Source organism: Salmo salar, chromosome ssa01, assembly GCF_905237065.1.
Source record: "Salmo salar chromosome ssa01, Ssal_v3.1, whole genome shotgun sequence".
Lineage (NCBI taxonomy): Eukaryota > Metazoa > Chordata > Actinopteri > Salmoniformes > Salmonidae > Salmo > Salmo salar.
Window position 1 is genome coordinate 121,003,773 of NC_059442.1, and position 26,294 is coordinate 121,030,066.

Consider the following 26,294-nt stretch of genomic DNA (forward strand, 5'->3'; position numbering starts at 1 on the left):
TTGCTAGTTCTGAACATCACATGCTAATGTAAAAAGCTGGTTTTTGATATAAATATGAACTTAATTGAAAAAAACATGCATGTATTGTATAACATAATGTCCTAGGAGTGTCATCTGATGAAGATCATCAAAGGTTAGTGCTGCATTTAGCTGTGTTTTTGGTTTTTGTGACATATATGCTTGCTTGAAAAATGGCTGTGTGGTTATTTCTGGCAGGGTACTCTCCTAACATAATCTAATGTTTTACTTTCGCTGTAAAGCCTTTTTGAAATCGGACAATGTGGTTAGATTAACGAGAGTCTTATCTTTCAAATGGTGTAAAATAGTCCTATGTTTGAGAACTTTGAATTATGACATTTTGTGGTTTTAAATTTGGCGCTCTGATGTGTCACTGGCTGTTGAATAGTGCCGGACGATTTCGTCCCACCTACCCTAGAGAGGTTAAACTGAGACTATCGATCACTACAGAATAAGAGCAAATGTTAGACATATAATTACTAGCAGTTAGAAATGACCTAAGTCTAGAATGACAATACCACCAACTGCCAAAACATCTATTCTATGTGACAACCATGAGTACGCTTGACGTATCCATTATGAACACAACCAGAGGCTTTCTGTCGATTGACTCTCCAGCAGACGGACCAGATTCCAACAGAGAAGACAGCAATGACATGTACTGTCAACTGTGGGACCTTATATAGACAGGTGTAAATATATACATTGCAATTATTCTTGAATGAGCGGCCGTTAATGTGCAAAGGATTAGCATTTCAATGATTATAATTATCCACTGTGTGTAGTGAATCCATTTAGTCTTTCCCACTCTTTCTCAGTCCCCACCCCTTTCCTTTGTCTACCAAGCCGTCATATCGGCTTAGCCCACTAGGGACTTTTCTATCATCGTTAGTAACCAATATCTACTGTTTGTTTGTTATGCATTTCTGTGATTATTTAGTTAGTAAATAAATAATTAAGCCAATTTGGATATTGCTGATTCATTATGGAACCTAGGGTTTGTGCAGATATCCAAGGGTTTACGACATTCAGTAATGAGAACTGATGAGGTAATACTAATTTATTAATAGAAGAATAATCGTTATACTCTGTAAATCTCAACATTTTCCGTGGTGTCCCCGACTTCCTAGGTAACATTTACATGATTAGTTTAATCACGTAATAATTAAACCTAGAGTACTGATTTGATATAAATAAGTCTTCACATTTAATGGCAGTCCATACACGACAGCGGCCAACTCTAGGAAGAATCTTGGTGGTTCCAAACTTCTTCTATTTAACAATGATGGAGGCCACTGTGTTATTGGGGACCTTCAATGCTGCAGAGATTTTTTGGTAACCTTCCCCAGATCTGTGCCTCGTCACAATCCTCAGAGCTCTACGGACAATTCCTTCGACCTCATGGCTTGGATTTTGCTCTGACATGCACTGTCAACTGTGGGACCTTATATAGACAGGTGTGTGCCTTTCCAAATCATATCCAATCAATTGAATTTACCACAGGTGGACTCCAATCAAGCTGTAGAAACAAAGGATGATCAATGGAAACAGGATGCACCTGAGCTCAATTTCAAGTCTCATAGCAAAGGGTCTGAATACTTGTAAAAATAAGGGATGTTTTTTATTTTTAATACATTTGCACAAAAAAACTAAACCTGTTTTCGCTTTTCATTGTGTGTAAATTGATGAGTGAAAAAATATTTTATCAGTTTTAGAATAAGGCTGTAACATAAAATGTGGAAAAAGGGAGGGAGTCTGAATACTTTCTGAATGCACATGCAATTACAAAATGTCTTGTTCCAAATGTAACTAACATGTTCTGTAATTACACATTTGAAGTCTCCTGTGTAGCACCATGTTAACAATGCATCCTAATATGTAACCTTGTTACATGTAACTACATAAGTCTCTACTACCAAAATAAGCTAGGCTAGGACTATGTCAGCTGTGGTAACAATGCACACCCTATCATTAACTACAGCCTCAATTATCTTATTTCCATATTATTTTGCTTAAAGGACGTACTGAATTAAATGTAAGAGTAATGTATTTACAATGGATATGCATGTAACTAATGTACCTACCCAGGAGCAAGCAACTTAATATAAAGTTAAACACAATGGTATAGCTTTTGTAAATACTATGTATTGGGTTTTATTTCCCAGGCTTCAAAGGTGTAATGTAAGTGAAATGTTGTTCAAAATAATATAATGTTAATATACTCATGAGCAAGCAGCTTCAAATAAAGTGAAACACAGTAGGGTAAAACTTATTACAATTGGGAAAATACCCTTCAATGTAGAATAAATGTTTTTACAGCAACTAAGTGTAATTATTGTACTTTCAAAGCAATTACATATTTCACAGGATCTCAAAATGTCAGTTATAACAATGTAATAAAAAGTATTGTAACTACAATGTTTCTACACAAGCAACTAAATGTAAAGTAAAACACATCATGAATGACTCATGTAGTTATATATTACAACTCAGGCAGACACGCAATATAATAGTTCTAGTTGTGATCACTGGGAATCTCAAATCTAGGAAAAATGTTGTTACAGCACCATTAAGTGTAATTACTATGTACTTTCAATATTAAATATTTCGCAGGGTATATAAACATTTCAGTTATTACAATGTTATAAATAAAAGTATTGTAATTAATGTTTCTACACAGGAACAAACAATTTAATCTAAGGTGAAACATTGAATTATTCATGTATTACTATGTAGTTACGATGTTACAACAAAGGCAGACACCCAATACAGTACTTGTAGTTGTGATCAATGGAAATCCATCTCAAGGTAGGAAAAATGTTGTTACAGCATATTTGAAGTGTAATTACTATATACTTTCAATATTATTAAACATTTTGCAGGGTATAAAATGTGTTATTACAATGTCATTTTAAAGAAAAGTATCATAACTACAATGTTTCTACACAGGAACAAGCAACTTAATGTAAAGTGAAATGCATTTTATTTCCTCATGTAATTAATATGTAGTTACTATGTTACAACGTGTTTTTGATTGTAGTAGGTGAAGTTCGGTAATACACTTTCTTGAGTGTTGGTGCATAGCCTGTTGGAAGCAATGGAATCCATTGTCTCCTGTTTCATGTGATAAACATTTTTACATGGAGTGACCCAAAAAACACTGATAGCAACAAAGCCTGCTTATAACCCTGTCAAAAGAATGAAACATTAATTTGCTGTAGGATTGTAGTTCCAAAGACATCGAATTGATTGATATAAATTCATAGTTGAGATTGTTGTTTTTCGGCTAAATAGAGCTTGCAGGGGTTGTGTGCATTTAAAGGGCCGGTATTGACCACTATTTAAATTACTCCCGGCTCCTTCTGGCAAGTGTTTGGCATGTTTTCACAAATGCAACCACAACCATATATATATATTTATTTTTATTTAAAAAAAATTGTGCATATATATATATATATATAAAATCACAAAATATTTGGAATTGAATGTCCTTGAGGCACTGTGCAACAAACAATATTCTATTCACATTGAAAGGAAATGGAAAGGTATCGGTTATAACTCGGGATAGTTTATCACAGTAGGCTCTTTTTTGAAAGATGACATTGACCCTACTTACGTGACAAACAATGTCTGATCTTACAGCTTGGAATGGTCTTGACATAACATTTCCTCTAAGGGGTGCATGCTAAGAGTGAAAATCTTACAGCTGATATACTAATCGGATGTCTTTGAAGAGTGGAGAGTACTCCTTATTTTCTTTACTCAATGATAGAACCTCTTCAAGCATGTTGTCTGATGATAGGGATTAAGGTCACCTGTGAATGGTTTTCCACTGTTTTAAGAACTGGGCGCCATCTTTTGTGTTTGACCTCCATCATCCCAAACACCCAACCCTGTCTTCTCCACATTGACCCCATCCTTCCACGATTGTACCGAAAGATAGGAACAAGTGCATATTGTTATTTTGTAACAAGGAGTTGGCCAATGGTCAGTCACACCTTGGAATGGCAGGGGATCAGTAAATCCATGGGAACTAGCTTATGACACAAGCTAAGGTCTGATAGGTGAAGTTGTATCATGTTGAAAGACCTGAAACATGATCCTAGGAAACATCACTGATGATGTGTCCAAGAGCGCAGATATGTATTTATCAAATAATTCAGTATATGAAATGGGCAATCCCTTTATTTTTCATCCATATCATTATATCTACTGTGGAGTAATTTAACTAATAACAAATTACCATAAGTGAAATATATCAACAAATTCTCAGTTCCCAAGCCCAGATAATGAATGTTACTACATCAAAATGGATAATGCTATATACCTTCCTCTTGGATTCATCTATCACCACCAATCTCCGTAGAGAACTTCACCCAATTTGGAAACCCTTCCTCATATTGAACCTCACCAGGGCTTTGTTGCTGACCTTCAATAATGAGAGGTAAGACAAATGTTAGTGATATGAGAAGACTTGAATGTCCCAGGGAAGCATGACCCTCAACTTCTATAGGAGGGGCTGTAACGGCTGTCGCAATGTTGAAGTGACCAAATCGCAGGCGGGATGTGAATACTCATCTTTCAATGATAATGAATAAAGCAAACACGGAAACCTATAAACAAGAACGACTAAAGACAGGTTAACAGGCTATACTTACAATAATAGCAGTGCTAACGAAAACAACCCACAACCCCAAAAGAAAAACACACACCTAATATATGACTCCCAATCAGGAACAACGATATCCAGCTGTTCCTGATCGGGAGTCATACAGACTAACACAGAAACTACATACAACACACAACCTCTGCCACGTCCTGACCAATACTAAACAACACTCCCTCTGCTGGTCAGGACGTGACAGGGGCACCGAAGTCAAATCTCACTTAGGGTCCCAAATCGTCTTGAGCTAACACTGCTCCTGTCTCGTGTGGAAATACACTTAAATTAAAATTTAAAATAAATCTTCATAGGGACAATGTGGATGTATTCCTACTGCTACTGAAAAGGTTAATTGATAATCATGGTAGAATGGAATTGAATGTAATAGAATTACTTAGCCTACTTTCCATTCAAGTATCACTTAGTGTCGGTCTTTGAAACACGCACCTGTGTCTGAGTTAAATGTGCATTTTTCCTTGCAGGATTTATCAAAACAAGAGGAGGCGTCATCAGACTCCCTCCTGCTCCATCCAGAAGGATTGAATGTTTAACCATTCTCGGGTTCCACTTACGAATTAGGTAACATTTCTTCATCAGTAGGTTAATGAATTTGACACAAAGTTTTGGATTATTAAATTTTTTAAAAATGGTTCATAATCAGGGGCTGCATTACCCAAAAAGGCTTACAAAAATGTTTTTACACTGGGATGGCATGCTTCATTGATTATTAATAGTTGGGCTAGCGGTAAACTTGCCAAGGTCAGAAAATTCATAATTTTGACCACTTTGTTTGTTAATAGCTGCCACCAACAGAAAGTCCATGCTCTTTCAGCCCCCAATAAAATGAAGCATAACAACCATACAAGGTACTGGTGAGTGTGGGCCTCTCTGCTAAGTAATTACATGTTAGTGTTCCATGGCATAGATTAGTACAGAAGTGGAGCAAGGTATGGCAAGCAGGTATCTCCAGGCTGAAGAGAATGTGGTTTAAAAGAGTTGGGTTTCTATTCTCGTATACTATTGATCTAATTTGCTAGTTTCTTTGTTGCGATATTGCAGATTTGCACAGGGGCTACACTTGAGGCAAGTTGATATGATAGTGGATGGCATTGCATGGAGCTCAAGGACCCTAACAAGAAGGATGAAAAGCCTAAGGTGAGAGTTGCGTTGTGATTGTTACAGTTGTCGATCAACACAGAATTATGAGCAATTTTGACTTAAAAAGCCACCAGCTTTGTTTACCAATATTCACTCTGAGGAAATGTTAGCTCACTTACAGTATGTAAAAGGTTGTTTGGGATATTTCATATATACTGCCCAAAAAAATAAAGGGAACACTAAAATAACACATCCTAGATCTGAATGAATGAAATAATCTTATTAAATACTTTTTTCTTTACATAGTTGAATGTGCTGACAACAAAATCACACAAAAATAATCAATGGAAATCCAATTTATCAACCCATGGAGGTCTGGATTTGGAGTCAAACCCAAAATTAAAGTGGAAAACCACACTACAGGCTGATCCAACTTTGATGTAATGTCCTTAAAACAAGTCAAAATCAGGCTCAGTAGTGTGTGTGGCCGACACGTGCCTGTATGACCTCCCTACAACGCCTGGGCATGCTCCTGATGAGGTGGCGGATGGTCTCCTGAGGGATCTCCTCCCAGACCTGGACTAAAGCATCCGCCAACTCCTGGACAGTCTGTGGTGCAACGTGGCATTGGTGGATGGAGCGAGACATGACGTCCCAGATGTGCTCAATTGGATTCAGGTCTGGGGAACGGGCGGGCCAGTCCATAGCATCAATGCCTTCCTCTTGCAGGAGCTGCTGACACACTCCAGCCACATGAGGTCTAGCGTTGTCTTGCATTAGGAGGAACCCAGGGCCAACCGCACCAGCATATGGTCTCACAAGGGGTCTGAGGATCTCATCTCGGTACCTAATGGCAGTCAGGCTACTTCTGGCGAGCACATGGAGGGCTGTGCGGCCCCCCAAATAAATGTGAGTCTGGAAGGAGAGTTTACAGTCTAACCAGACACCTAGGTATTTGTAGTTATCCACAAATTCTAAGTCAGAACCGTCCAGAGAAGTGATGCTGGACAGGCGGGCAGGTGCAGGCAGCGATCGGTTGAAGAGCATGCATTTAGTTTTACTTGTATTTAGGAGCAGTTGGAGACCACGGAAGGAGAGTTGTATGGCATTGAAGCTCGTCTGGAGGGTTGTTAACACAGTGTCCAAAGAGGGGCCAGAAGTATACAGAATGGTGTCGTCTGCGTAGAGGTGGATCAGAGATTCACCAGCAGCAAGAGCGACATCATTGATGTATACAGAGAAAAGAGTTGGCCCAAGAATTGAACCCTGTGGTACCCCCATAGAGACTGCCAGAGGTCCGGACAGCAGGCCCTCCGATTTGACACACTGAACTCTATCATAGAAGTAGTTGGTGAACCAGGCGACGCAATCGTTTGAGAAACCAAGGCTACTGAGCCTGTGTGTATTGGTTTCTAACTTCTCTGAAAAATATCACCGCAGATGCGGAAGTGCGACTCATCACTGACAACGAGACAGGGAGGAGGTCAGAGACCTGACTGTGTGGTGCAAGGACAACAACCTCTCTCTCAACGTGATCAAGACAAAGGAGATGATTGTGGACTACAGGAAAAGGAAGACCGAGCACGCCCCCATTCTCATCGACGGGGCTGTAGTGGAGCAGATTGAGAGCTTCAAGTTCTTTGGCGTCCACATCACCAACATGGTCCAAGCACACCAAGACAGCTGTTAAGAGGGCACAACAAAACCTATTCCCAGGATTCTGAAAAGATTTGGCATGGGTCCTCAGATCCTCAAAAGGTTTTACAGCTGCACCATCGAGAGCATCCTGACGGGTTGCATCACTGCCTAGTATGGCACCTGCTCGGCCTCCGAACGCAAGGCACTACTACCCCCAAGATATAAGACTCCAGCCCTACGGCCCAGTACATCACCAGGGCCAAGCTTCCTGCCATCCAGGACCTCTATACCAGGCGGTGTCAGAGGAAGGTCCTAAAAATTGTCAAAGACTCCAGCCACCCTAGTCATAGACTGTTCTCTCTGCTACTGCACGGCAAGCGATACCGGAGCGCCAAGTCTAGGTCCAAAAGGCTTCTAGACAGCTTCTACCCCCAAGATATAAGACTCCTGAACAGCTAATCAAATGGCTACCCAGACTATTTACATTTGCCCCCCCCCATGCTGCTGCTACTCTTATCTATGCATAGTCACTTTAATAACTCTACCTACATGTACCATACCTCAATTGCCCCCGAACATTGACTCTGTACCGGTACCCCCTGTATATAGCCCCGCTATTGTTATTTACTGCTGCTCTTTAATTATTTGTTATTCTTATCTCTTACTTTTTTGGGGGTATTTTCTTAAAACTGCATTGTTGGTTAAGGGCTTGTAAGTAAGCATTTCACTGTAAGGTCTACACCTGTTGAATTTGGCACATGTGACAAGTAACATTTGATTTGACATTGGTGGATGTGGTGGATTGAGACATATCAAACGCAACAAAAAAGCCTCTCTCTAGCTTAAACTGACAGATTTGTATGCTTTTGTATTATGATGCTAATTAGATTTCAGCGGGGGCATCGACTCTAGGGGGTTTTAATGCACGGGATGAAGAGATTCTCTGACGTTGCTTACGCTCAAGCATGTCAACAGGTATAAACGACGCAGACTAGATGCGCTACTCAGCTCATTCAGAAAGAAGTCAGACTTGAATAAGCAGGACTATATTTAGTTCTCCAAAAATATGGTATGTTTATAAAGACATTTCATAAAATAAAGATAGTGTCCACCTAGTTTTCCAAATAAAAAGCCAAAAGCATGCTTAAATCATAGGCTACACTTCAGACCGTAGTGCTATTTGTATGTGACTTTTCCAATGCTCTGCTTGAACTCTATCCCCCATGATGAGATAATGGCATGATAAGTCAAGATCTTAATCCAGTTTAGAAGCAATGCAATCCATTATGATCAACAGCTGAAAAAAACCACAATACAAATAAATATTAATGAATTAAATGAAATCATGGGCAACAAAGCAAAGGAACCATTGTTAGTTTACCAGTATTATTTATTACACTAGTGTTTTTCAAAATAAATATATAGTAGAATATATTAAAGAAACAAATACAATCTTTAAAGCCAGTAATGAAAAATTCAATTGCGCCAACTTTTAGTAAACATAAGGTGGTACAGTATATACATAACCACTACTCAAATGTACAAAATGCAGCAAATAATATCAAGTATTGTCCAGTTTCCCTTGACTTGAATGAACTTGAGGCATATTCATTCATGGTAGAGCTGCTCTTAGTGCTCACAGATAGCAGGTTTAGGTCATGAATGGGGCCAGGAGTTTTCCCTGACCATGTGACTAGGGAAAAATCCTGGCTCATGGTATAGGCTGCAAGTAGAGCCAATAGTTGTTTTCGTTGTCCTGGTCAGATCACACTGCCAGAAAAAAATCCTGAAACTAGTCAGTTACTTCAGATCAGGTTCCAGTGTTTTAGTGAAAAGCAGCAGGACCAAGACCTTGGTGTCTCTCTGGTGGTAAGAGTGAGCTGAGCAATCTTCATGAGTACCATTGATCGTGGGCCAGTATTCTGCTGTAACATACTGTAGATAGAGTGCAATACACTGAAACCCAAAGCGTGCTCGTTTGGAACCGAGGAAATACTAATCACCAGCTCCCCACTAACACTAACACTGAGGAAATTATGAGCCTCCCTTCTCCTGGGACAAGAGCATTCATCTTCTAACTGAATTAAACAGTGGTGGAGCTTGTTCCATTCAATGATAAAACCTTTGTTAAAGCATCGTTTAACGAGTAAACGCATTCAGAGACACACAGCCGTGCATTCCCAACCCCCCTTTCCACAAACATCTGCAAAAACACACACAAAAACAAGACTTGACCATATCTTTCTCATTTTTCATACTTACAAAAAATGTTAAGTAAAGTTTATTCATGGTAAAATAACTTAATAGCCCATACTAGTATTATTGAATAAATAGCCTTTTGAAGGAGATCAGAGGGGTCACAGCAGCAGGATTTTGCCCGACTAGAACAAACACTTTCAAACAATTTTGACAATGGCTGTGGTTTCTATTATTATAAGTCTGTAGCGTCTGTACTTTCAGTGCTGCCTCTATTTGCACTTATTTCAGTAGTCTGTAGTTTCAGTATTACTTTGTAGTTTTGTCTTTTCGATCCACTACATAAGGGTAAAGTACTGTATAGAAGTGTGTTCAGTGCTAAACTAAAGGCTATTCCTCAGTTAGCATAAAAAGTGTCACATGCAGAAAACTGCCTTGAGAAAAAACAAAAACATTGCTAATCTTTAAAAGACTCATTCAGTTAGTTGGAAGGTGTTAAAAATTCTCACGTCCATCTCCATGGAGACCGCCATTTACACCAATCCGAAGGCTACACACACACACAGCAATAGACCAATCCCCCGTCATCAACAGGCCAAACCCACAGAAGGGTGATATCCGAGCTACTGGGTCCTGCCCAATCGTAGAATGAATGCCTATGGAGTGCCTTCTCATCCTCCTCTTCTTCCCTTCCTCACTTCTTCCTAGAAGATCCGCTGGGCCTCTTGATCTGCCACAGGTGGTTGTGTATGGTCAGGGCATCCACGCTGACTGACACGGTCTTGGCGGGGATGCAGTTGAACTGCTTGCGGTCGGAGCTGTACTTGTAGAGCTTGTCGATCATCTTGCGGCTAATGCTGCGTGGCCCCGTGCCGGTGAACTTGACAATCTCCTCTGTGTCGGGGGAGAAGGAGTAGATGGCTCGGAACTGGCAACTACCGTCCCTGAACAGAATCATCAGGTGGTTGGCCTCACACCTCTCCAGCTCCTGGCATTGGACAGACAGATGGAAGAAACAACCATTAGTAACCATGGGAAAAAGAACATCAAACTCTACTATACAGTGGGAATCAGAGGGATATATAACAAAACAGGATAACCAAGTTAGCTGTATAAACACTGAGAAATAACTGGTCTATTGATGTTCTGGTTCATACTTGAACAAATTGGTTGTTGAATCAATTATACCATGTCAATTTCAAGCTGATCTTTCTAAAATACATTTTTCTCAAAACATTTAGGCCAAACATTCTGATGTTTTTATTGACTCAGATTGTTTTCTCTTTTACTGTATATAACTTAATGACACTAGTAATGAGGAAATTTCATTGGCTATAGTAAAATCACAGACTCCTAGAACTACAATACTATTGACTCACCTCAAATAATTTTCAGAGGTAATGAGGAAAATTAATTGTCTATACTGAAATTGCAGAGGCCTTCTGCACTGAACAAAATATAAATGCAACAATTTTTACTGAGTTACAGTTCATATACGGAAATCAGCCAATTGAAATAAATTCCATAGATTAGGGCATAAGGATTTCTCATGACTGGGAATACAGATATGCATCTGTTGATCACAGATACCTTAAAAGAACTGGGCCTCACAATGGGCCTCAGGATCTCGTCACGATAAAATGCAATTGTGTTAGTTGTCTGCAGCTTATGCCTTCCCATATCATAACCCCACCGCCACCATAGGGGACTCTGTTCACAAAGCTGACATCAGCAAACATCTCGTCCACACGACGCCATCTGCCCAGTACAGTTGAAACAGGGATTCATCCGTGAAGAGCACACTTCTCCAGAGTGCCAGTGGCCATCGAAGGTCAGCATTTGCCCACTGAAGTCGGTTATGATGCAGTCAGGTCAAGACCCTGGTGAGGACGACGAGCACGTGTATGAGCTTCCCTGAGACGGTTTCTGACAGTTTGTGCAGAGTGACCAAAAGTATGTGGACATATGCTCGTCAAACATTCTCATTCCAAAATCATGGGCATTAATATGGAGTTGGTCCCCCCTTTGCTGCTATAACAGCCTCCACTCTTCTGGGAAGGCTTTCCACTAGATGTTGGAACATTGCTGCGGGGACTTGCTTCCATTCAGCCACATTATTGAGGTCGGGCACTGATGTTGGGCGATTAGGCCTGGCTCGCAGTCGGCGTTTCAATTTATCCCAAAGGTGTTCCATGGGGTTGAGGTCAAGTTCAGGCCAGTCAAGTTCTTCCACACCGATCTTGAAAAAACATTTCTGTACAGACCTCGCTTTGTGCACAAGGGCATTGTCATGCGGAAACAGGAAAGGGCCTTCCCCAAATTATTGTCACAAAGTTGGTAGCACAGAATCGTCTAGAAAGTCATTACATGCTGTAACGTAAAAATTTCCTTACCCTGGAACTAAGTGGCCTAGCCTGAACCATGAAAAAACTAACTTTACAGTTGGCACTATGCATTCTGACAGTTTGTGCAGAAATTCTTCAGTTGTGCAAACCCACAGTTTCATCAGCTGTCCGGGTGGGTGGTGCCAGATGATTCCTCAGGTGAAGAACCCGGATGTGGAAGTCCTGGGCTGGCGTGGTTACGCGTGGTCTGCGGTTGTGAGTTCGGTTGGACGTACTGCCAAATTCTCCAAAACAACGTTGGAGGCGGATTATGGTCGAGAAATGAACATTAAATTCTCTGACAACAGCTCTGGTGGACATTCCTGCAGTCGCAAGCCAATTGCACACTCCCTCAAAACTTGAGACATCTGTGGCATTGCGTTGTGTGACAAAACTGCACAATTTAGAGTGGCTTTTTATTGTCCCCAGCACAAGGTGCTCCTGTGTAATGATAATGCTGTTTAATCAGCTTCTTGATATGCCACACCTGTCAGGTGGATGGATTATCTTGGCAAAGGAGAAATGCACACTAACAGGGATGTAAACAAATTTGTGCTTATGGAACATTTCTGGGATATTTTATTTCAGCTCATTTTTTAATTTATTTAACCTTTACTTAACTAGGCAAGTCAGTTAAGAATAAATTCGTATTTACAATGACGGCCTACCCTGGCCAAACCTGGACGACGCTGGGCCAATTGTGCACCGCCCTATGGGACTCCCGACCATGGCCAGTTGTGATACAGCCCGGGATCGAACCCGGGTCTGTCGTGATGCCTCTAGCACTGCAATACAGTGCCTTAGAGCGCTGCGCCACTCGGTCACCGAAACATGGGACCAACACTTTACATGTTGCATTGATATTTTTGGCTATAGTAAAATCATGGAGGCCTTCTAGTACTACCATACTATGGATGGACTGACCTCGAGGATGGTGTTCTTCTGGGCTTCGTTGACCTTGCCAGCCAGGCAGCAGTGGGTGATGGCATTGTGGATTATCGGCTTGTTGGACTTGGAAACACACTCCTTAAACAGCTTGGGACCTGCAACGAGGACAGAAACTGTAATGCTCACCATTGTACTCTGGTGTGTATGTGTATGTAATACTCACCATTAGGGATGTGACAAATGAAACATTTTGCTTAACATTTAAAAAGCCATTTTCCGTTAAAGCGCTAACAAAAAATCATTAAATTCCACGTCAATTTACAATGCAGAATAATGGTCCTATTACGTATGTATGACTGCTAGGGCCGGGCAATGAAGTTCTATCTACTACAGTCATATACCCTTGAAAGCGCCTCGGCTACAGCATGTTCGTTTGTCTGTAACATGCTGACCAGACCCCATCGGGCGCATGTTGATTTTGTCCCCCCACACCAGACATGATTAGGAAACGCAGGTTGAAATATCAAAACAAACTCCGAACCAATTATATTATTGTGGGGACAGGTCGAAAAGCATTAAACATTTTGGGAAATTTAGTTAGCTAGCTTGCTGTTGCTAGTTAATTTGTTCTGGGATGTAAACATTGGGTTGTTATTTTACCTAAAATGCACAAGGTCCTCTACTCTGACAATTAATCTACAGACAAAAGGGTAAACTGAATTTGTTTCTAGTAATTTCTCCTCCTTCCTTCAGGCTTCTTCTGACTTTATATGGCGGTTGGCAACCAACTTTAAGGTGTATTACCACAACCGACTGGATTCTGGACCTCAGTTCATCTTTCAAATCACCCACATGGGTATATGCTCCTAAAAACAAATGAGGAGATGGGAGAGGCAGGACTTGTTGAGCGTCACAAATAGAACCAACTTCTGCACCCACACGCTCCCAAGCAGTGTGGGTGCAATGATTGAATAACATGTATGTGTACGTTTATTTTGTAACTCTCGCACACGCGACGCGTCCGGTCTAGTCAGCATGTAAGGTTACACTACGGTTTTTTAATAAATGCAGACACAAAACCTTCTCTGGAGATAGTTTCAAAGCGCCACTGAAGGGTAATTTTACTTGTCTGTCAAGGAATGCTGCTTCTAAAGTGGGACTAATCACTAGGTGACCAGAACTGTCAATCAAATAATCTTGAGCTGCCAGTGCGCAGCCTGCTTGCCTACTGCGTGCATACCACTCTTTCCTGAAAAAGTACTTTAAAGTATTGATTGGGGACTTATTTGTGGAGGAATATAACCGTTTTTTAGGGTAATTTGTCATGTTTTATTTGTGCTTACCATGACTGTTTTTGTATTTTAATGTGTGTGTGTGTGTGTGTGTGTGTGTGTGTGTGTGTGTGTATGCATGTACAGTTGAAGTCAGAAGTTTACATACACCTTAGCCAAATTCATTTAAACTCAGTTTTTCACAATTCCTGACATTTAATCCTAGTAAAAAGTCCCTGGTAGCATTGCCTTTAAATTGTTTAACTTGGGTCAAGCGTGTCTGGGAGTCTTCCACAAGCTTCCCACAATAAGTTAGGTGAATTTTGGCCTATTCCTCCTGACAGAGCTGGTGTAACTGAGTCAGGTTTGTAGGCCTCCTTGCTCGCACACGCTTTTCAGTTCTGCCCACAATTTTCTATAGGATTGAGGTCAGGGCTTTGTGATGGCCGCTCCAATACCTTGACTTTGTTGTCCTTAAGCCATTTTTCCACAACTTTGGAAGTATGCTTGGGGTCATTGTCCATTTGGAAGACCGATTTACGACCAAGCTTTAACTTCCTGACTGATGTCTTGAGATGTTGCTTCAATATATCCACATAATTTTCCTGCCTCATGATGCCATCAATGATTGAATAAGTACGTTCATCTCTAGGAGACAGAATGTGTCTCCTTCCTGAGCGGTATGACGGCTGCGTGGTCCCACGGTGTTTATACTTGCGTACTATTATTTGTACAGATGAACGTGGTACCTTCAAGATTTTGGAAATTGCTCCAAAGGATGAACCAGACTTGTGGACTTCTACAATTATTTTTCTGAGGTCTTGGCTGATTTATTTGGATTTTCCCATGATGTCTAGCAAAGAGGCACTGAGTATGAAAGTAGGCCTTGAAATACATCCACAGGTGCACCTCCAATTAACTAAAATGATGTCAATTAGCCTATCAGAAGCTTCAAAAGCCATGACATAATTTTCTGGAATTTTCCAAGTTGTTTAAAGGCACAGTCAACTTAGTGTATGTAAACTGCTGACCCACTGGAATTGTGATACAGTGAATTATAAGTGAAATAATCTGACTAAACAATTGTTGGAAAAATGACTTGTGTCATGCACAAAGTAGATGTCCTAACCGACTTGCCAAAACTATAGTTTGTTAATAAGAAATGTGTGGAGTGGTTGAAAAACAAATTTTAATGACACCAACCTAAGTGTATGTAAACTTCCGACTTCAACTGTATGTGTACATATACACAGTACCAGTCAAAAGTTTGGACACCTACTCATTCAAGGACTTTTATTTATTTTCACTAATTTCTACATTGTAGAATAATAGTGAAGACATCAAAACTATGAAATAATACATATGGAATCATGTAGTAACCGAAAAAGTGTTAAACAAATAAAATATATTTTATATTTGAGATTCTTCAAATAGCAACCCTTTGACTTGATGACAGTTTTGCACACTCTTGGCATTCTCTCAACCAGCTTCATGAGGTAGTCACCTGGAATACAGTTCTATTAACAGATGTGCCTTCTTAAAAGTTAATTTGTGGAATTTCTTCCCTTAATGTGTTTGAGCCAATCAGTTGTGTTGTGACAAGGTAGGGGTGGTATACAGAAGATAGCCCTATTTGGTAAAAGACCAAGTACATATTATGGCAAGAACAGCTCAAATAAGCACAGAGAAATGACAGTCCATCATTACTTTAAGACATGAAGGTCAGTCAATGCGGAAAATTTCAAGAACTTTGAACATTTCTTCAAGTGCAGTTGCAATAACCTTCAAGCGCTATGATGAAACTGTCTGTCATGAGGACAGCCACATGAATGGAAGACCCAGAGTTACCTCTGCTACAGAGGATAATTTCATTAGTTTCCAGCCTCAGAAATTGCAGCCCAAATAAATGCTTCACACATGTCAAGTAACAGACACATCAACTGCTCAGAGGAGACTGTGTGAAGCAGGCATTCATGGTCAAATTGCTGCAAAGAAACCACTACTAAAGGACACCAATAAGAAGAAGAGAATAGAAGAGCAATGGACATTAGACCAGTAGACATTTGTCCTTTGGTCTGGAGTTCAAATGGGAGACTTTTGGTTCCAACCGCCATGTCTTTGTGAGAGACAGTGTGGGTGAACGGATGATGTCCGCATGTGTATTTCCCACCATAAAGCATGGAGGAAGAGGTGTTATGGTGTGGTGGTGCTTTGCTGGTGACACTGTCTGTGATTTACTTAGAATTCAAGGCACACTTAACCAGCATGGCTACCACAGCATTCTGCAGCGATACGCCATCCCATCTGGTTTGGGCTTAGTGGGACTATAATTTGTTTTTCAAAAGGACAATGACCCAACACACCTCCAGGCTGTGTAAGGGCTATTTGACCAAGGAGAGTATTGGAGTGCTGCATCAAATGACCTGGTCTCCACAATCCCCCGACCTCAACCACATTGAGATGGTTTGGGATGAGTCGGACCGCAGAGTGAAGGAAAAGCAGCCAACAAGTGCTCATCATGTGAGAACTCCTTCAAGACTGTTGGAAAAGCATTCCAGGTGAAGCTGGTTGAGAGAATGGCAAGAGTGTGCAATGCTGTCATCAAGGCAAAGGTTGGCTATTTGAAGAATGTTTAACACTTTTTTTGTAACTACATGATTCCATGTGTCATTTCATAGTACTGATTTCTTCACTATTATTCTACAATGTATAAAATAGTAACAATTAAAAAAAAACTTGAATGAGTAGGTGTTCTAAAACCTTTGACCGGTAGTGAGAACGTGAGTGAGTGAGTCAGGGAGTGAGTCAGGGAGTGAGTGAGTGAGTGTGCACATGTGTATACACGTGTGTATACACGTGTGTATGTTTGCAAATGTATAAAAATGTAATAACAGAAATACCTTATTTACGTAAGCATTCAGACCCTTTGCAATGAGACTCGAAATTTTGCTCCGGTGTATCCTGTTTCCATTGATCATCCTTGGGATGTTTCTACAACTTCATTGGAGTCCACCTGTGGTAAATTCAATTGATTGGACATGGAATTGTCCGTAGAGCTCCGAGATTGTCTCGAGGCACAGAACTGTGTGCAGCATTGAAGGTCCCCAAGAACACAGTGGCCTCCATCATTGTTAAATGGAAGATGTTTGGAACCACCAAGACTCCAGCCAAGAGCTGGCCGTCCAGCTAAAGTGACCAATTGGGTGAGAAGTGCCTTGGTCAGGGAGGTGACCAAGAACCCGATGGTCACTCAGACAGAGCTCCAGAGTTCCTCTGTGGAGATGGGAGAACCTTCCAAAAGGACAACCATCTCTGCAGCACTCCACCAATCAGGGCTTTATGGTAGAGTAGCCAGACGGAAGCCACTCCGCAGTAACATGACAGCATGCTTGGAGTTTGCCAAAAGGCCCCTGAAGGACTCTCAGACCATGAGAAACAAGATTCTCTGGTCTGACGAAACCAAGATTGAACTCTTTGGCCTGAAAGCCAAGTGTCATGTCTGGAGGAAACCTGGCACCATCCCTACGGTGAAGCATGGTGGTGGCAGCATCATGCTGTGGGGATGTTTTTAAGGGGCAGGGACTGGGAAACTAGTCAGGATCGAGGGAAAGATGAACAGAGTGAAGTACAGAGATATCCTGGAAGGTTCACCTTCCAACAGGACAACAACCTTATGCACACAGCCAAGACAACGCAGGAGTGGCTTTGGGACAAGTTTCTGAATGTCCTTGAGTGGCCCAGCCAGAGCCCTGACTTGAACACGATCGAACATGTCTGGAGAGACTTGAAAATAGCTGTGCAGTGATGCTCCTCATCCAAACTGACAGAGCTTGAGAGGATCTGCAGAAATGAAATGGGAAAAACTCCCCAAATACAGGTGTGCCAAGCTTGTAGCATCATACCCAAGAAGACTCGAGGCTGTAATCGCTGCCAAAGGTGCTTCAACAAAGTACTGAGTAAAGGGTTCTGATGCTTATGTAAATGCTACTTTCAGTTTTTTTGTTGTTGTTGCAAAACTCTCTAAAAAACGTGTTGCTTTGTCATTATGGGGTATTGTGCGTCAATTTATGTGAAGAAAAAAAACAACTATTTCATCAATTTTAGAATAAGACTGTAACGTAACAAAATGTGGAAAAGTCAAGGGGTCTGATAACTTTACAAATGCACTGAATGTATTGTGGCAGACCAGGGGGTTTGGTCAAGACTTTTACACAGATCAGACAGAGATCAGACATTAGCTCGGTTTCAAGGGTGTTTATTTAAATAATAAAAATAATAAAAAAAAGGATAGGTCTCCCCCATGAGACCTTCTCCGGGATACCATCTTCTGGGCTCCGGGTCTTGCTGTATCCTGTCGGGCACAAAATCTGAACTCCCTCCACATACCTCTGCAACCGTCCCCAACTATACGGGAGTCCTTTCTTCCCACACTTCCCTTGTGGGCCTTCCTGGCCAGAGAGCCCGTCAAGACCTGGCACGTCCATCAGATGGAGCCATCACCTCGTGATGTATAATCCGTCTGTCACCAGGCCTCGACGAGTCTCCCCCCTGATGGCTGACCTGCTGTACGCCACAGTATGTACAGTTGAAGTCGGAAGTTTACATGCACTTAGGTTGGAGTCATTAAAACTCATTTTTCAACCAATCCACAAATTTCTTGTTAACAAACTATAGTTTTGGCAAGTCGGTTAGGACATCTACTTTGTGCATGTCATTTTTCCAACAATTGTTTACAGACAGATTATTTCACTTACAATTCACCGTATCCCAATTCCAGTGGGTCAGCAGTTTACATACACTAAGTTGACTGTTCCTTTAAACAGCTTGGAAAATTCCAGAAAATGATGTCATGGCTTTTGAAGCTTCTGATTGACATAATTTTAGTTAATTGGAGGTGCACCTGTGGATGTATTTCAAGGCCTACCTTCAAACTCAGTGCCTCTTTGCTAGACATCATGGGAAAATCAAAATACATCAGCCAAGACCTCAGAAAAATAATTGTGGACGTCCACAAGTCTGGTTCATCCTTTGGAGCAATTTCCAAAATCTTGAAGGTACCACGTTCATCTGTACAAACAACAGTACGCAAGTATAAACACCGTGGGACCACGCAGCCTTCATACCGCTCAGGAAGGAGACACGTTCTGTCTCCTTGAGATGAACGTACTTTGGTGCGAAAAGTGCAAATCAATCCCAGAACAACAGCAAAGCACCTTGTGAAGATGCTGGAGGAAACGGGTACAAAAGTATCTATATCCACAGTAAAACGAGTCCTATATCGACATAACCTGAAAGGCCGCTCAGCAAGGAAGAGGCCACTGCTCCAAAACCACCATAAAAAAGGCAGACTACGGCACATGGGGACAAAGACTGTACGTTTTGGAGAAATGTCCTCTGGTCTGATGAAACAAAAATAGAACTGCTTGGCCATAATGATCATCGTTATGTTTGGAGGAAAAAGGGGGAGGCTTGCAAGCCAAAGAACACCATCCCAACCATGAAGCACAGGGGTGGCAGCATCATGTTGTGGGGGTGCTTTGCTGCAGGAGGGACAGGTGAACTTCACAAAATAGATGGCATCACAAGGCAGGAAAATGATGTGGATATATTGAAGCAACAGCTCAAGACATCAGTCAGGAAGTTAAAGCTTGGTCGCAAATGGGTCTTCCAAATGGACAATGACCCATAGCATACTTCCAAAGTTGTGGCAAAATGTCTTTAGGACAACAAAGTCAAGGTATTGGAGTGGCCATCACAAAGCCCTGACCTCAACCCTATAGAAAATGTGTGGGCAGAACTTAAAAAGCGTGTGCGAGCAAGGAGGCCTACAAACCTGACTCAGTTACACCAGCTCTGTCAAGAGGAATGGGCCAAAATTCACTCAACTTATTGTGGGAAGCTTGTGGAAGGCTACCCGAAACTTTGACCCAAGTTAAACAATTTAAAGGCAATGCTACTAAATACTAATTGAGTGTTTGTAAACTTCTGACCCACTGGGAATGTGATGAAATAAATAAAAGCTGAAATAAATCGCTACTATTATTCTGATATTTCACATTCTTAAAATAAAGTGGTGATCCTAACTGACCTAAAACAGGCAATTTTTACTTGGATTAAATGTCAGGAATTGTGAAAAACTGAGTTTAAATGTATTTGGCTAAGGTGTACGTAAACTCCGACTTCAACTGTATATACAGTCGTGGCCAAAGGTTTTGAGAATGACACATGACATGATTTTCACTAAGTCTGCTGCCTTGTATGATGGCAATTTGCATATACTCCAGAATGTTATGAAGAGTGATCAGATGAATTGCAATTAATTGCAAAGTCCCTCTTTGCCATGCAAATGAACTGTATCCCCCAAAATCAGTCCCACTGAATTTCAGCCCTGCCACAAAAGGACCAGCTGACATCATGTCAGTGAGTCTCTCTTTAGCACAGGTGTGAGTGTTAACGAGGACAAGGCTGGAGATCACTCTGGCATGCTGATTGAGTTCGAATAACAGACTGGAAGCTTCAAAAGGAGGGTGGTGCTTGGAATCATTGTTCTTCCTCTGTCAACCATGGTTACCTGCAAGGAAACACGTGCCGTCATCATTGCTTTGCACAAAAAGGGCTTCACAGGCAAGGATATTGCTGCCAGTAAGATTGCACCTAAATCAACCATTTATCAGATCAAGTATATCAAGGAGAGCGGTTCAATTGTTGTGAAGAAGGCTTCAGGGCGCCCAAGAAAGTCCAGCGAGCGCCAGGACCGTCTCCTAAAGTTGTTTCAGCTGTGGGATCGGGGCACCACCAGTACAGAGCTTGCTCAGGAATCGCTGCAGGCAGGTGTGAGTGCATCTGCACGCACAGTGAGGCAAAGACTTTTGGAGGATGGCCTGGTGTCAAGAAGGGCAGCAAAGAAGCCACTTCTCTCCAGGAAAAACATCAGGGACAGACTGATATTCTGCAAAAGGTACAGGGATTGGACTGCTGAGGACTGGGGTAAGGTCATTTTCTCTGATGAATCCCCTTTCCGATTGTTTAGGGCATCTGGAAAAAAGCTTGTACGGAGAAGACGAGGTGAGCGCTACCATCAGTCCTGTGTCATGCCAACAGTAAAGCATCTTGAGACCGTTCATGTGTGGGGTTGCTTCTCAGCCAAGGGAGTGGGCTCACTGACAATTTTGCCTAAGAACACAGCCATGAATAAAGAATGGTACCAACACATCCTCAGAGAGCAACTTCTCCCAACCATCCAGGAACAGTTTGGTGATGAACAATGCTTTTTCCAGCATGGAGCACCTTGCCATAAGGCAAAAGTGATAACTAAGTGGCTCGGGGAACAAAATATCGATATTTTGGGTCCATGGCCAGGAAACTCCCCAGACCTTAATCCCATTGACAACTTGTGGTCAATCCTCAAGAGGCAGGTGGACAAACAAAAACACACAAATTCTGACAAACTCCAAGCATTGATTATGCAAGAATGGGCTGCCATCAGTCAGGATGTGGCCCAGAAGTTAATTGACAGCATGCCAGGACGGATTGCAGAGGTCTTGAAAAAGAAGGGTCAACACTGCAAATATTGACTCTATGCATCAACTTCATGTAATTGCTAATAAAAGCCTTTGACACTTAAAAAATGCTTGTAATAATACTTCAGTATTCCATAGTAACATTTGACAAAAATATCTAAAGACACTGAAGCAGCACACTTTGTGGAAATTAATATTTGTGTCATTTTCAAAACTTTTAGCCATGACTGACTGACTGACTGACTGTATATAATGTCTACACTGTATTTCTGATCAATTTGATGTTATTTTAATGCACAAAAAATGTGCTTTTCTTTCAAAAAGAAGGACATTTCTAAGTGACCCCAAACTTTTGAACGGGTGTGTGTGTGTGTGTTACACACACACACACACACACACACACACACATACATATATATATAAAATGTGTATATTTATATTGTAACATACAGGGCGCATTTGGAAAAGAGTCCTATGTCTCAATAGCGGAACACCTGCTCCAATATCCAATGATAGGCGTGGCGCGAAATACAAACTCTCGAAAATCCGAAAACTTCAATTTTTCAAACATATGACTATTTTACACCATTTTAAAGACAAGACTCTCCTTTATCTAACCACACTGTCCGATTTCAAAAAGGCTTTACAGCGAAAACAAAACATTAGATTATGTCAGCAGAGTACCCAGCCAGAAATAATCAGACACCCATTTTTCAAGCTAGCATATAATGTCACAAAAAACAAAACCACAGCTAAATGCAGCACTAACCTTTGATGATCTTCATCAGATGACACTCCTAGGACATTATGTTATACAATACACGCATGCTTTGTTCAATCAAGTTCATATTTATATCAAAAACCACCCACCAAGTTTGGTACTCACCAAACTCAGATTTACTATAAGAAAAATTGAATTACCTTTGCTGTTCTTTGTCAGAATGCACTCCCAGGACTTCTACTTCATCACCCAATGTTGTTTTGGTTCCAAATAATCCATAGTTATATCCAAATAGCGGCGTTTTGTTGTGCGTTCAAGACACTATCCGAAGGGTAACGCGCCCGGCCCGTTTCGTGACAAAAAAATTCAAAATATTCCATTACCGTACTTTGAAGCATGTCAAACGCTGTTTAAAATCAATTTTTATGCAATTTTTCTCGGAAAAAAGAGATAATATTCCGACCGGGAGTCGTTGTTTTCGTTCAAAGACAGAGAAAGTAAAATGGACTCTTCTCGTGCACGCGCACGCCAGTCTCATTGTTCTCAGATCGACCACTATCCAAATGCGCTACTGTTTTTCAGCCATGGCCTGCAAAGTCATCATTCAACGTTCTGGCGCCTTCTGAGAGCCTATGGGAGCATTAGAAAATGTAACGTTACAGCAGAGATCCCCTGTTTTGGATAGAGATGATCAAGAAGGCCAAGAAATGGTCATAGAGGGCGCTTCCTGTTTGGAATCTTCTCAGGTTTTGGCCTGCCAAATGAGTTCTGTTATACTCACAGACACCATTCAAACAGTTTTAGAAACTTTGGAGTGTTTTCTATCCAAAGCTAATAATTATATGCATATTTTAGTTTCTGGGCAGGAGTAATAATCAGATTAAATCGGGTACGTTTTTTATCCAGCCGTGAAAATACTGCCCCCTATCCATAACAAGTTAAAATAAAGGTAAAAAAATTTTAATAAAAGATTCCGTATTTTGAACAGAGAAGATTAGTTGCTGTACTTCTGAGAACACAAACATCTTTCATAGCGAGCTAGCGAGGGACGGAGAGAGAGAGGGGAGGGACACAGTATGGGCATGTTGGTCACCAGGCAGAGACAGTCAGAACTTCGCACTAGGCCTATCTATCAGCAATCAAAAGCTGTATCTCACAATGGAATGCTGTATTTTGCAATTTCTTGGCTTGCAATGTCTTGGAACTTTAGTATAGCAGGGCTTATCATCAATGAATAGGCTAGAATATTCCACATGCAACAGACTAAATACACACTCGCATCATTAGTGAAGAGTAATCGAGCCCAGCTACAATCTGATTAAAATGTTGTGATTTTATTTTATTTTCTTATTGTTAGGATCCCAATTTCGTTTAAATTTAAAACGTTGACACGCCTACTCACCATTGTACCCAGGTGTGTGTGTGTGGGTGCATGTGTAATACTCACCATTGTACTCTACTGTAGATGTGATGGAGGAGGCTGTAGAGCCGTTCTCCCAGTCTCTCTCCATGTTCCTACTGGAGTTCCTGCTTAGCAGAGGGAACGACTCCACCGACCCACCCCTGGAACGCACACACACGCGCACACACACACACACACACACACACAGTTAACAGGGTGTCTGTCTCAATCACATACTCACACAAAGAACCACACGCACCCAACCCTGCACATACGCGCGCACACACACCTCTGTGGTTCGGCTCCTCCAAAAGTGACACTCTCTGTCTCGGTGGCCAAGGAGAGAGTGGAGCCTGACTGGAAACAGTGGAGAATGTCCTCTGGAAGTCAACGAGACAAGAGTTAATCAATACCATAGAACAAGAAGTCGCTTTGGATAAAAATGTCTGCTTCATGGCATGTATTATTATTATTATAAATACACTGTATGTCTGTGTGCACCAAATAAAAACAGATACTGAACAGTCATTTCACTGGTATTCATTAACCATCCACATACAAGCAGCATATGAAGATAACCTTTATTAGGGATGGGCATTTGAAAGAATGTCTGCTCGAGTACGCAAGCATTTTTTTAGTACTGAAGTACTGGCATGTTCATGTAAAACAGGTCTAAAGACAAAATATTTGCGGTATGCTAGTCGTTCCAATTACTGTTTGTTCTGACACGAGGGAAAACAAAACTGAACATATTTTCACTGCACTTGACATACTTCAAACAATCAAAACGTCTTCTGTAATTTTGTTAGTGGTTATAAACGTAATCTGCTCAATAGATGCATTTGTAAATTTAGAGTACATGTATTTAATTATTAGCAAACGAATACAAACCTTTCCCTACTCTTGACCATCACTCACACCCAGGGTTGGGGTTTAACGGATTACATGTAATCAATTATAAGGGATTACAAACAAAAAAAGTAACTGTAATCCGTTACAAGCAAAATGATTGCAATCAGATTACAGATACTTTTGATAAACTAGATGATTACTTCGAGGATTACTTTTGAATTCAGAAAGGATGTTTGTGCAAAAAATCTTTGACACTTCTCTTTTTTGTCAATGACATTCAAATCAGCTTTGAAAAATGGCACAAGTTTAAGTTTGTTCCACCTGAGCGAGTCTGACCACAAGTCAGAGACCAGTATGATGACACACCAAATGGGTTTGATGGATCACGGGAAAAGAGCAGGAATAGGCTTTTGAAGGCTACAGTCCAATCTATGTCTTCCAATGGTGCGACTGCTGTCGGCATCCAAAGATTATCCAACTTGAATAAACGCTTGGAGGTAAGGATGACAGCAGCATAGTCTACGGCGATACAGATATCACTTGTTATTTATATCTATATAGCGCATTGATGTCAATCACACTGGTGCTCTCTCATTTAGCTATTTGCGCCTTACGGATTGTGGTGTTGTGGATAGCTGTTCACATATCTAAATGTACATTTGAACCCAAAAATGGTTGAATTCAAGAAGTTTAAGCTGCCTATCAATCATTGTTTTTGAAACCATTGAAAAATGCGCTCTTGCAACAGCTGCATTGTGCGGATCCCAGCCTGTGGAATAAAAGTGGGGCTTATTTGCTCAATCTATTTTAAAAAAGACATCCAAATCAAATTTTATTGGTCACATACACATGGTTAGCAGATGTTAATACAAGTGTAGCGAAATACTTGTTTCTCTAGTTCGGACCATGCAGTAATATCGAACAAGTAATCTAACAATTTCACAACTACCTCAGACACACAAGTGTAAAGGAATGAATAAGAATATGTACATACAAATATATGGGTGAGCGATGGCCGAACGGCATAGGCAAGATGCAGTAGATGGTATAGAGTACAGTATATACATATGAGATGAGTAATGTAGGGTATGTAAACATTATATAAAGTGGCATTGTTTAAAGTGACTAGTGATACATTTATTACATCCAATTGTTAATGTGGCTAGAGATTTGAGTCAGTATGGCTGTTAAACAGTCTGATGGCCTTGAGATAGAAGCTGTTTTTCAGTCTCTCGGTCCCAGCTTTGATGCACCTGTACTGACCTCGCCTTCTGGATGATAGCGGGGTGAACAGGCAGTGGCTCGGGTGGTTGTTGTCCTTGATGATCTTTTTGGCCTTCCTGTGACATCGGGGGGTGTAGGTGTCCTGGAGGGCAGGTAGTTTGCACACGGTGATGCGTTGTGCAGACCTCACTACCCTCTGGAGAGCCTTACGGTTCTGGGCGGAGCAGTTGCCATACCAGGCGGTGATACAGCCCGACAGGATGCTCTCGATTGTGCATCTTTAAAAGTTTGTGAGTGTTTTTGGTGACAAGCCAAATTTCTTTAGCCTCCTGAGGTTGAAGAGGCGCTGTTGCGCCTTCTTCACCACGCTGTCTGTGTGGGTGGACCATTTCAGTTTGTCCGTGATGTGTACACCGAGG

General features: G+C 41.2%; 1 protein-coding gene across 1 annotated transcript in view; it reads right to left on the minus strand.

Moving 5' to 3' along the window:
• Positions 1–8,786: 8,786 nt before the first annotated feature.
• Positions 8,787–26,294, minus strand: part of LOC106560554 (calmodulin-regulated spectrin-associated protein 1-B) — a 166,854-nt gene continuing 149,346 nt past the window's right edge. The window contains exons 15-18 of the mRNA XM_014123552.2: positions 24,089–24,179; positions 23,845–23,960; positions 12,922–13,040; positions 8,787–10,601 (exon numbers count right to left, since the gene is read on the minus strand). Coding sequence (XP_013979027.1) covers positions 10,308–10,601; positions 12,922–13,040; positions 23,845–23,960; positions 24,089–24,179 — 620 coding nt within the window. The 3' untranslated portion in view covers positions 8,787–10,307. The remainder of the gene's footprint in view (positions 10,602–12,921; positions 13,041–23,844; positions 23,961–24,088; positions 24,180–26,294) is intronic.